The sequence below is a fragment of the Bidens hawaiensis genome, unplaced genomic scaffold (assembly GCF_021521415.1).
Source record: "Bidens hawaiensis isolate Kalapana, Puna unplaced genomic scaffold, B.hawaiensis_p1.1 tig00006258_1, whole genome shotgun sequence".
NCBI classification, from domain to species: Eukaryota; Viridiplantae; Streptophyta; class Magnoliopsida; order Asterales; family Asteraceae; genus Bidens; species Bidens hawaiensis.
The window spans coordinates 36950-48248 of NW_027491415.1; the positions used below are offsets into that span (position 1 = coordinate 36950).

Here is an 11299-nt window from a genome sequence, read left to right on the forward strand (position 1 = left end):
ATGCTTATTTTTATGATGCAATTTTTAAAAATAAATACTAACATGTGAAAAGGTTATGGTCTTTTAAAAGTCATGGGGTAGTTGGTTTTAAATATGGGTTAAATATGTAATTATTATATGAATTAACAAAAATTATGAAAGTTTAAGTACCAAAATTGTAAAATTTGAAATACCAAAAGCTTGAAGCTTTTTCTAAACGCTAGTAGTTGGAGCTTTTAGATTCAAGCTTTTACTCATAACCTAAAAGCTTCAAGCTACTCTAATCATATAAGACTTTTCAATAAATTTGAGCTTTTTTCTTAAAAACTTGTAGGTTAAAACTCCTAAAAGCTCTTTGCCAAACATACTCTATATATATCACGGACTTAAAATCACAAAGTACTTCAAATCAGTTTTCTATTTAACTGCCCATGTTCATGATTTCTAACTATTTATGTTGATTTGAGTATTGTTGTATATAATAATATGCTAAAGTTATTAAGAACAAATGCTAAAGTTAACAATTCATTTGATTAGGTTTTCCTTTTTACTTAATTATTTAAGTAGTTACTTTCAACCGTAGATTCGTATAATGCAAGTCATGTGACGGGATTTACAACCACTTCCATAGCTTATATAAATAAACAACTATATCCAATTACATTCACATTAATTGTTGAATGTAACACAGAACTTACTCAAATTAGGGAGTGTGAATTCATAGCTCATTAGCCTAACACGCGGAATACTTAAACCATCTGCTTCCATGTGGAGCCAAGTGAAATCAGTGGCCCGTTGCTTGCAACCAAGTTTGCTTACCATTGTGGTTTTCGTTTAGGTGCACCCTTTTCACATTAGGTCGTTCATCGTTTAACAATGTGTAGATTTCTTAATGGTTAACGGAACCAATTAACTATCGAATTGCTGTGCCTTGGTTCCATAATTTGATATGAATTGTGATCCACCATTCAACCTTTAGAACCCGAAATTTTCGAAGTAACAATAAAAATAAAACTATATATAAATTAGCAATTGAAAATATCTAACAAATTTAATGATTAGATTATCATCCAGTGTCATTAATTCAGGTTTAAATGTAAAATCGATTGAATTTTCTTTTTACAACAATGGCCAGATCATGCCAAATAGATCACTCTTCCCGTCTTCCGCTCAAAGTATAGAACATGGTGGCCCGGCCAACTCACCTAGAAGAAAACCCATGACTGGAAAAACCTTCTGGCTCAATCTGGTACAAAATGCTTCAGGTTAAACTCGAACCCATAACTTCTCGCAAGGAAAACTTATGGGCTACCACTAGACCAACTGGTATTTAGTTTGATTGGATTAAATTAAGGGGTTTAGTTTTCTTACACCATGTATGCTTTCTAAATTGCGGTATACTATGTAATCTATATAAGATAAAATGATTAGATATGTTTAACTAATTAAATAAACCTAATCGGTAAACCTGTAAAGCCAGCCCCGTAAGCTTTTCAGTTAGTAAAAAAAAAGAAGAAAAAAATTCCAACATGTATTCTGTTAACAATAGGTTGCATAATGAACTGAAATGACATAAAATATGAAATATTTACAGGGAAAACTTCATAGCAGGAATCGGTCTGCTTTGGAGATCCTGCATAAGTTTCCGGATCTTCAAAAGCGGGCGCAACATCCAATTGTAGGTTAATCTTAATAATACAGAATTTACAGTGGTTCTGGGTTGGATCATTGTGGGCTTAGAGAACGTATGATTTGGCTATAGTCAGGAAGAGTAGTAGTCGTTAAGACTTTCTTTGATACAAATCCACATAACATTATTAGTATTTACTAGTGAATTTGGTCTTTATTTACTTTTTTCATTCTATAATGGAGAATGGAGATAGTTGCACCGTGCATAAAATGGTTTCGATTGAGCGCTCGAAAATATCAAAGCATATAAAAGAATCCCACGAAAAATTACAATAAAACATGAAAGTATGACAAACATAAACACGAATTTATCACCTAACGAGAAGCAATTTAGCACGAATTGTAGGTAATCCATTCAAAGTGGATTCAATTTTCAAGTCAGCTCTAAGATGGGCCGGATTTTGTTAAGCAAAATTTTTGCTTGTGTTATTGGTAGAGGTGGCAAATGGGTTGGGTTGGGTCGAATGAGTCATGGGTTGAAATGAGTCTGATGAAGTTTCGCCTAGCAATCAAATAGCTCAAGAACACAATGATTTCATTCAAACGATTTGAACCGAGTGACTCGGTGAACAAGCTTAAAAGCTTACAATTTTTAATTCAAAAACAATCAACTAACTAAACAAATTACTAAAACCCTATTTATAAATAAAAACAAAACATTTGGGCTGGGCCAACTTAACGGACCGGATGCTCCTGCATCATACTCACTCTCTTAGAAAAAACTCGTCCTCGAGTTTTGTCTTCGGACCCAAGCCACCTGGATCAAAAGGAACATCAACCCGATTCCGATTTATTATAACCATGATCCGCCCAAACAATTTAACTTCACAAAATGACTTGCGTGACTCTGAACATATACCAGCTGGGTTGAATGGAGTATTGGATTGTTTCCTGCCTGCTCAAATAGTTTAAATCCAACTCGAGAGGCATATAGTTGTAAGGATTGGACCTCATTATATATTTTCATATTAGGTACAACAATAGATTCCCCATTCTCAAATTCATAACTATTAACCAAATCTTGAAACAAAACCTTTTCCAAAATTTTTGCTCCACGTGTATTTCCACCCTTCCAAATTATCAAAATGTGCCAAATCTTCCTCCCCAACCTTTTTCACAAAGAATATAAATATATCTTTGCTATTGGAAACTCCAATCTTTTCAAATTTTAAATAGGCAGGGAATAATGTAACACAATATGTAAAATTCAACCCTTTCCAACTCACTAACGAGATTTTCGGCTGATTAAGTGGAAATATAGGATCCATATTTTGACTTATGCCACTCACTTTTTTCTCAAATTTAAAATTCAAAATATTAAGACTCACCATACTTACTTTCTTGTGAAATTCCCATGCTAGCAGGCTCAATATTTTCACCATACTTTCCGGTTACATTATTTGTACTAATACTAGGAAAGACAATACTTGCCTCCTTTAGAATATTTATTCCATTATTAAATTTCTCATATACCGGTTTAGTCAAATCATCATTAAAACAAAATCTCGACAACTTAGGGTGAGTATGCAAACTTATCGGATCTTTCCGTGAGAAAGATGGAACGCCAAGGGAAGCCGTTAGAATACAAGTCACCATCATAGAGTTTACCACAGACGGATTTTGAGACCCGGTAGCAGCCGCTGCACCATCTAGAATTGCCGTATATTCTTCCTCATCCCCGTAGTTATCAAAGACAGGTGGCGGAATCATAGGTAAAATCGCCACTGGAAGGATTCACCTCTTCGTCGTCGAAATTATCAAAACAAGGAGGTGAATGATAGATAAAATCGCCATGGGTAGGATGCTCCTCATCCCCGGTTAACTCGTCCCCGACAGGTTCTTCCGGTTCCGTTTCCTTCCATGTCGACGATACCCTAAGATCTCGAATCCGTTTCTTGAGTCGTCGAATCTCGTGTTGTAACTCGAGGTCGCGTACTCTTTGTCGGATTCTTTTGATCTTAAGATCCCATGGGTCGGGATAGACTCCATCGCTGCCTCGGTCGGCGAATCTATGAATTGGACGTCGATCTTCTCCACGAGCACGTGAATTTTCAATACTTCTCTCGTTGCCTCCGACGGCGAATCTATGATCGAGCAAGCATCTCTCTCCACGCAGAGCCATTTGAACAACCAAAGCTCTGATACCAAATGATGCAGTTTCGCCTAGCAATCAAATGGCTCAAGAACACAATGATTTCATTCAAACGATTCGAATCGAATGACTCGGTGAACAAGCTTAAAAGCTTACAGTTTTTAATTCAAAAACAATCAACTAACTAAACAAATTACTAAAACCCTATTTATAAATAAAAACAAAACATTTGGGCTGGGCCAACTTAATTGACCGGATGCTCCTGCATGGGTCAAAACGAGTTTGGGTCAGAATAGGTTAGGGTCGAACCGGTTTTTTTTGTGAACCAGAATAACGGCAGAAACATTTTAGTTTTTTAAAATTTTTGTTTCTTATATATATTTTAATTTATGATTTTTTTTTATTATTTTTTTGAAAGGTTTTCTATTAAGATTAAAAACCCTCAAAAAAAATATTCAAAATTAATAGTAAAAAACTATAACTCAAAATATAAATCATAAACAAAAAAAGTAAAAGCATTAAAATGTTTCCTACGTTGTCCTCGTTCCATAAAAAAAAGCGCCAAAACCGGTCCTCATCAATCGAAATCGAAAAAATCAATCAAAGCGAAACTAAAAGAATTCAAATCGAACAAAAACGAACAAAAACAAGTCCGGAATCGACCGGAAAGAAACAAAAGAATCAAAACCCAACACGTCACGGGTGAAAACTCGTGTTGGCTTGAAACCTGAACCGAACCCGTTCAAATCTGAAACCCGTTTCGTGCCGAAACCTGTCTTGTACGAAAACTGGTTCCGATTCGAAACCTGTCACATTTCCATATGACACTAACCCACATCGACCAATTTCTTTGAACTTGTCGACCCATTTTGACCCGAAAATAAAAGGATGGAATTTCAAATGACTCATTTTGACCCATTTAGTTAAAATATTTTACCCAAACCAACTCATTTAATCTTTAAAACAACTCAAATTAACTCATTTAAAAGGATTTGAATCAAGATTGACACCCCTACTATATCTAAATTAGCAATTGAAAATATCTAACAAATTTAATGATTAGATTATCATCCAGTGACTTATTGGGCCACATTTAATCCCAGAAAGAAAGGTTGGAAAATTGCAATAATCTGGGTAATTTGAATATTGTTGATTACATATCAAATCCCGTCAAGAACATTTGAAATGGGCTAGAAATAAAATGGGCCTAGATATACTATAGAGACAGCATTAACAAAGCTTACTGGGCCTATAATGAGTTAATGACCGTATGCAGACTTGTTAGCGTTGGGCTCAGATTAATCCAAGGAAGGGAAATTGAAAGAAATGGTAAAACTGAAAATTAAGATGAAAAGACCAGATAATACAACTTGTAAATTTTCTTCTTGACGGAAAATGTTACTTATAGACTTATAGTCTTATCTTTTGATCATCTTTTTTGTTTTCAAGTGAACTCGTCTTTGATTATGCATAGCAAATGTTTATACAAGTATTATTTGACTCGATTAACTTGAGTTCAGAATTAAAATCACACCTTTTATGTTCATAATCGTTGCCTCCTATTATACTACTATACGTAATTGCAAATTGAAATTGCTAACAAAGAAACACAAATTGGTTTGTAATGCAAAATCCCCAAAATATAAAACCTAATAAAATTGCTAACAAAGAAACACAAATCGGTTTCTAATTCAAAATCCCCAAATTTTAAACCTTAAATAAACCTTAAAGAGAGAAACCATCCAAGAGCTAGATAAGGGAATATACATACATATATATATATATATATACTGTAGCTTTAGGTTTGCAATAATAATAATAATAATAATAATAATAATAATTTGAGGTAGATTAGGAGGTTGACTTGAAGAAGAAATCCATTTTAGAGTCCAAAGTCCAAACAATCAATGAATGAATGGATGCTTGAATTGCAGGTACGGATTGGAATTTTCACCGGATAATCCTTGCTAATCTAATATTATTATGATGATGATATACTAGTAGCAAAAATTCAATGATTCGCAGCTTGTACTCGACTCTATTCCTCATCCTCCTCTTCATTCAGAATCAGGAAATCTCGCCGGTACAGGCTCGACGCTCTCTCTTGTCCTATCCGGAGTAAGTTTCTTTTATTATTATTATTATTATTATTATTATTATTATTATTATTATTATTATTATTATTCACCTTAAACCCTTGTTGTTTATTTCTCTCTTCAAACAGAAATCATGACACGGCACTTGTTGCTACCTTGGATGGTACAATCTATCTGGTGTATCGTGACTCTGGGAGGGTAATCTGGTCATTTGCTTCAGGATCAGCAATTTACTCTTCACACCAAGCTCCAATCATCCATGATCATGGTGATGCTGATGCCACTAATTATTTTATAGACCTCGGGGATGATTGGAAGCTATTTGCACACACAGACGCTGGCAAACACCCAATGGATATGGATATGAAAGAATTCATCAGAATCATGCCACATGTATCAGAAGACGGAGGCGTCATTCTCGCCTCCAAAAAGACATCTGCCTTTGCTGTTGATGCTAGTAACGGAAAGATAATACGTGTTCATCACAGCTCCCCCGATACTACCTCAGATTCCATCGTCCCAAAAACGATTACTAAACACGGAAACCCCGATAGGCAGCTCTCCTTTACACGAACAGATTACATTCTCACCTCATTTGCTCCAAATTCTAACCAAGTTTTATGGAACGTGACGGTTGCAGACATCGATGTCGCCCTGTTTTGTTACCAAAACCAGAATCTGATAGCGGGCCCATCTTCGTCCCCAGTTGTTGATGTCGGGTCGACATCTCATGATAGTTTTAATATGCCCTTATCGTGCCAATCGAAAGTCGATGTTCATCGGTTACGTATACCTCGTTTAAGTGCCAAGCAAACCGAAGATAAAGCTCCAGTATTATCACTCCCACCAACTGAGCTGTTAGTTTTACTACCGAATCCAGAAAAATCGCTACTAGTTTCACGTGATCATGACTTTGAAACCATGGGTCAGAGCTCAAAAATCTCGGGCCCACAAGATGTAAGAAAGCATGTAGTATCTGAAAGACGGATAGCGTTTTTTGTAATATCGGCACTTATTATTATTATTGGTTTTCTTATGTATCGTCACTATACTCTAATGTCGGTTATGTTGAACAAAAACGCAAAGTCGTCTTCTTCTAGAAGGAGAAGAAATCGGAAAACTGGGAAGAATTTTGGGAATGAGGACGGATATGGAGTTATGGAAGTTGATAGTGAAAAAAGTTTATTAAAGTTTAATCATTTAATTGAGTGTGACACTGAAGGGAGGTCGATTGGTAAACTATTTGTGTCGAGTAAAGAAATTGCCAAGGGGAGTAATGGGACTATTGTTCTAGAAGGAGTGTATGAAGGTCGTAAGGTTGCTGTGAAACGCCTTGTGCGGGCCCACCATGACGTCGCATTTAAAGAAATTCAAAACCTTATTGCTTCTGACCAACATCCAAATATTGTTCGTTGGTACGGGGTGGAATATGATCAAGATTTTGTTTATCTTTCATTGGAGCGTTGTGCTTGCAGCCTTTATGATTTGATTCAAATGTACTCGGATTCGTGTCAGAACATGGGACCGAGACACTCTCAAATGATGAATGATGTCATGCGTGAGATTTGTTTGTGGAAGCCAAATGGATATCCATCTCATATCTTGTTAAAGCTAATGAGGTGGAGTCTTTATTATCATTGTTGTTATTGTTATTATTATTACCATTATTTCATTTTGACTAAAGTTTTTAACATGCTTTTCGTTTAAATGTTTCATAGGGATATGGTATCTGGCCTTCTACATTTGCATGAATTGGGGATTATTCATCGGGATTTGAAGCCTCATAATGTGTTGATAGTTAAAGAAAAAGTCCTATGTGGCAAGCTTTCTGATATGGGCATAAGTAGGGGCCTTGTTGGAGACATGTCATCATTAGGACATCATGCTACAGGTAATTAAGGTCAACTTAATTTTATTAATTATATTTAGGCTTTTAAACGAGCCGCGGGCCGTTTTGAGTTACTTGAGACTGCCTTGCCAGAAGCATGAATCGAGCCAAGCTTAAAAAAGCTCAGCCATATTGATTTTTTGATTTTTAAATTTGTTGTAATGTTAAATGACGAAAATACCCCTCGAATTAACTGACCAAATTAAATCTGTTAAGTCAAACAGTGAGTTGGGGATCAAATTCGTAAAATTTAAAGCTTAGGGACCAAATCTATCATTTGGCCCAAACCACAGGGACCATCCTTATAACTCCCCTAATATTTATTTTGAGTTATTTTGTTGTAATAGTAAATGACGAAAGCAATCAATGTCTCGAGAGACTCATGATTAATCAAAAGACGATAAATCGAACCGAAGTTCCAAGAACAATGTTCTTTTAATATTAACTTAATAAAAAACTACTCAAAACTAAACAACCATAACCCTATTTATACTAAAAAGTGAAAATATAAATTAGGAAACTAGATAAACACAAAATAATAAAAGATATTAAAAATCATAATTCTAATGAAGAGATAATTCTGCATCAATGCCTCTGGAATTAACATTGTTATAATCAAACAGTGTTTTTGGGGATCGAATTCATAACATAAATCATAAGTTTAGGGACAAATTCAGAATTGGCCCAAACCGACCATTCGTGTAAAAATGCTTAGTTTAACTTTAATTTTATTGCTTTGTTGCATCAGGTTCTGGAAGTTCAGGATGGCAAGCACCCGAACAACTTCTTTTGGGACGCCAAACACGGGCCGTAGATTTATTTAGTTTAGGATGTGTCCTGTTCTTCTGCATGACACGTGGCAGACACCCATTTGGCGACCATCTCGAACGTGATGTCAACGTGGCCAAAAATAAAGTCAGTCTCTTCTTAGTAGAACACATTCCCGAAGCAGTTAATCTCTTCTCACAATTATTAAACCCCAATGCTGAACTCAGGTACAACTTAATCACTTGGTCATCATCATCATCATTATTATCATATGATTGAACTTATTATTTAATTATTTGTGTCAGGCCAAAGGCATCCGAGGTGTTACATCATCCTTTCTTTTGGAATTGTGAGACGCGCGTGTCATTCTTACGCGATACAAGTGACAGGGTGGAATTGGAAGACAGGGAAGCTGGTTCCATTGTTCTTGGAGCGTTAGAAAGTAAAGCGTGTGTGGCTTTGGGTGGAAAATGGGATGAGAAAATGGAAGATGCATTTATTGCTAATATCGGGCGTTACAGGCGGTACAAGTATAATAGTGTTCGTGACTTGTTGCGAGTGATTAGAAATAAGTTGAATCATTACAGGGAATTACCCGGGGAAATTCAGGTTTGGTTTTCACTTTTCAGTTGTCCATATGTAAAATTTAAAAATAAGATGCTGTTAATAATAAATGTTAGTTGTTTTAATATACTATGTGGTTTGCAGGAATTGTTGGGATCAATACCAGAGGGCTTCGATCAGTATTTTGGCAGTCGGTTTCCTAGACTCTTGATGGAGGTATACAGTGTTATGTACCAGTACTGCAAGGAAGAAAAATGGTTTTATAAGTACTTGGGATGATTAGTTTATAACTATTTAATGTATTATATGAATGCTATATCCCGTGTAAATATGTATTATTATTATTATTTGTGTTATAGCAAACACCATTGTTGTTTATAAATCTATGTTGTATTTTAGTTTCATGGTTTATATTTCATGAGGTTAGAGTTTTTTATCAGATCGAACTTTAGTTGTAACTGAATCAGCTGGATTAAAATTCATGAAAAGAAAATACCCAATTCGAATTTTAGTTAGTTTGGTTCAAATGAAAACCTTACAATGTTGTACATGTATTTCTAGGATTTGAAATACTAGGGTTCTTGACTCCCATCTTTCTTCAATAAACTAATTTGAACTTTTTTAAAAGAGGCTTAAGTGTAACGTATACTTAAGCCTAACAACATGCTTATTATATCTTTAGCTTTAGTAACCGTACCAAGCTTATTGTTTGTTTTTCACTCGAATGGCTTGCTTACTAAGGGTTATGTAGATTAAATTCATATTGTAGTTTAGATGGAAACTAGTTTCCTATAAAAGAAAACAACATTATTATTATTATTATTATTATCTTCACCAAATCTCAAAATAGCATCAGAGTTATTGTCTCATCCGCTGCTGCTTTATTTTACCCAGGCAACATGGCGTCTTCACTGAAGGAGATCCTAAGCCGGTGGGCCCGGCAGTCGGTCAATACAAGGTTAACCTGATGGCATTCTGCAAGGACTTCAACGCCCGGACCCAAAAGTACAAAGCCGAGGCCCCGATTTCCGCCACTGTCACCGTGTTTAAAGACAATACGTTTGAGCTCAGTGTCCGTTCACCCTCGGTTACTTGGTTTTTAAAGAAGGCGGCTGGGATTGAGTCCGGGAGTGGGCGGCCTGGCAATGTGGTGGCCTCCACCATTACTCTGAAACATGTTTATGAGATTGCCAAGGTCAAGCAGGCCGACCCCTATTGTCAGTATACGTCGCTGGAGGCTATTTCTAAGTCCGTTATTGGGACCACCAAGTCGATGGGGATTAAGGTTCACAAGGACTTGGATTGATTGAAGCTCTTTTTGGTGTAATGAAGCTTTGTGTTGAAGCATATGCTTTTGATTATCAGTTTTCTTTTCTAAGGTTTGGCTTTAGACTCTCTTTCAAATCCTTTTTTCCATATGTTTTAAGTGCATAAAAATGATATGATTTATGACTATTATGATACTGTTTAAGATTATTCACATCCCTAAGCCTGCCTTAAAAACACTTGACGAGTCAGTTGGCCTTACGTCAGATTTTCACCAATCTTTTAAAAATACTCATTTTCTCTCCATTCGTATTTCTAGTTTTCCACATTATCACTACTTCCTACATTATGTGTCCTAAAGATTAATAAACGAAAGAAAAGAAGAGAAATGGAATTACCGTGAAAAAATCACCCAAAAACGCCGAGGGGGGCGGTGTTTCCCGGCGTTTTGGAGCCCAAACGCTGCATAATATAAATGGATACGCCAAGGTTTTTGCACCCTTTTCTATTACGAGACACAAGCCAGCTCTAGTTATAAGCGCAATCGAAGCTTAAATTACAGTTTGGTGGAGGATTTCGAGCATGGGCCCAAGTTGAACCTGTTTCAACTTGAACTTGACTTGTAATTCTATTGGCATAGCCCTGGCTTGTAACCGAATAGGAAGTTCTGTGAACCGTTCGACGGGAAGTTTGTTTATGTTTGTTCATTTAAAAAACGAACAAACATTACTACATGTTTCGTTCGTTCATTTATGTTTCTTTATGTTAATTTTAATGAAACGTTAGATAAATTATCTACTTAATGTTTTATATTTGTTCGTTTGTGTTCGTTGATATTTGATTGTGTTCATTTACGTTTGTTCATTTATCATTGTTCAATTATGTTCTTTTATGTTTGTGAAATGTTAGTTTAGATTTTAAATGAACGAACATAAATGAACACGAATATGTTCTTTT

General features: G+C 35.6%; 2 protein-coding genes across 2 annotated transcripts; both read left to right on the forward strand.

Moving 5' to 3' along the window:
- The first annotated feature begins 6137 nt into the window (after positions 1-6137).
- LOC143631868 (serine/threonine-protein kinase/endoribonuclease IRE1a-like) lies at positions 6138-9378 on the forward strand. The gene is made up of 5 exons (XM_077100490.1): positions 6138-7475; positions 7575-7747; positions 8493-8739; positions 8818-9121; positions 9221-9378. The coding sequence occupies exons 1-5, from the start codon at positions 6208-6210 to the stop codon at positions 9353-9355; spliced, it is 2127 nt and encodes a 708-aa protein (XP_076956605.1). The 5' UTR covers positions 6138-6207; the 3' UTR covers positions 9356-9378.
- Positions 9379-10043: 665 nt separating this feature from the next.
- On the forward strand, positions 10044-10382 carry LOC143631829 (uncharacterized). The gene has a single exon (XM_077100455.1). It carries the CDS (start codon positions 10044-10046, stop codon positions 10380-10382), a length of 339 nt encoding a protein of 112 aa, XP_076956570.1.
- Positions 10383-11299: the final 917 nt, after the last annotated feature.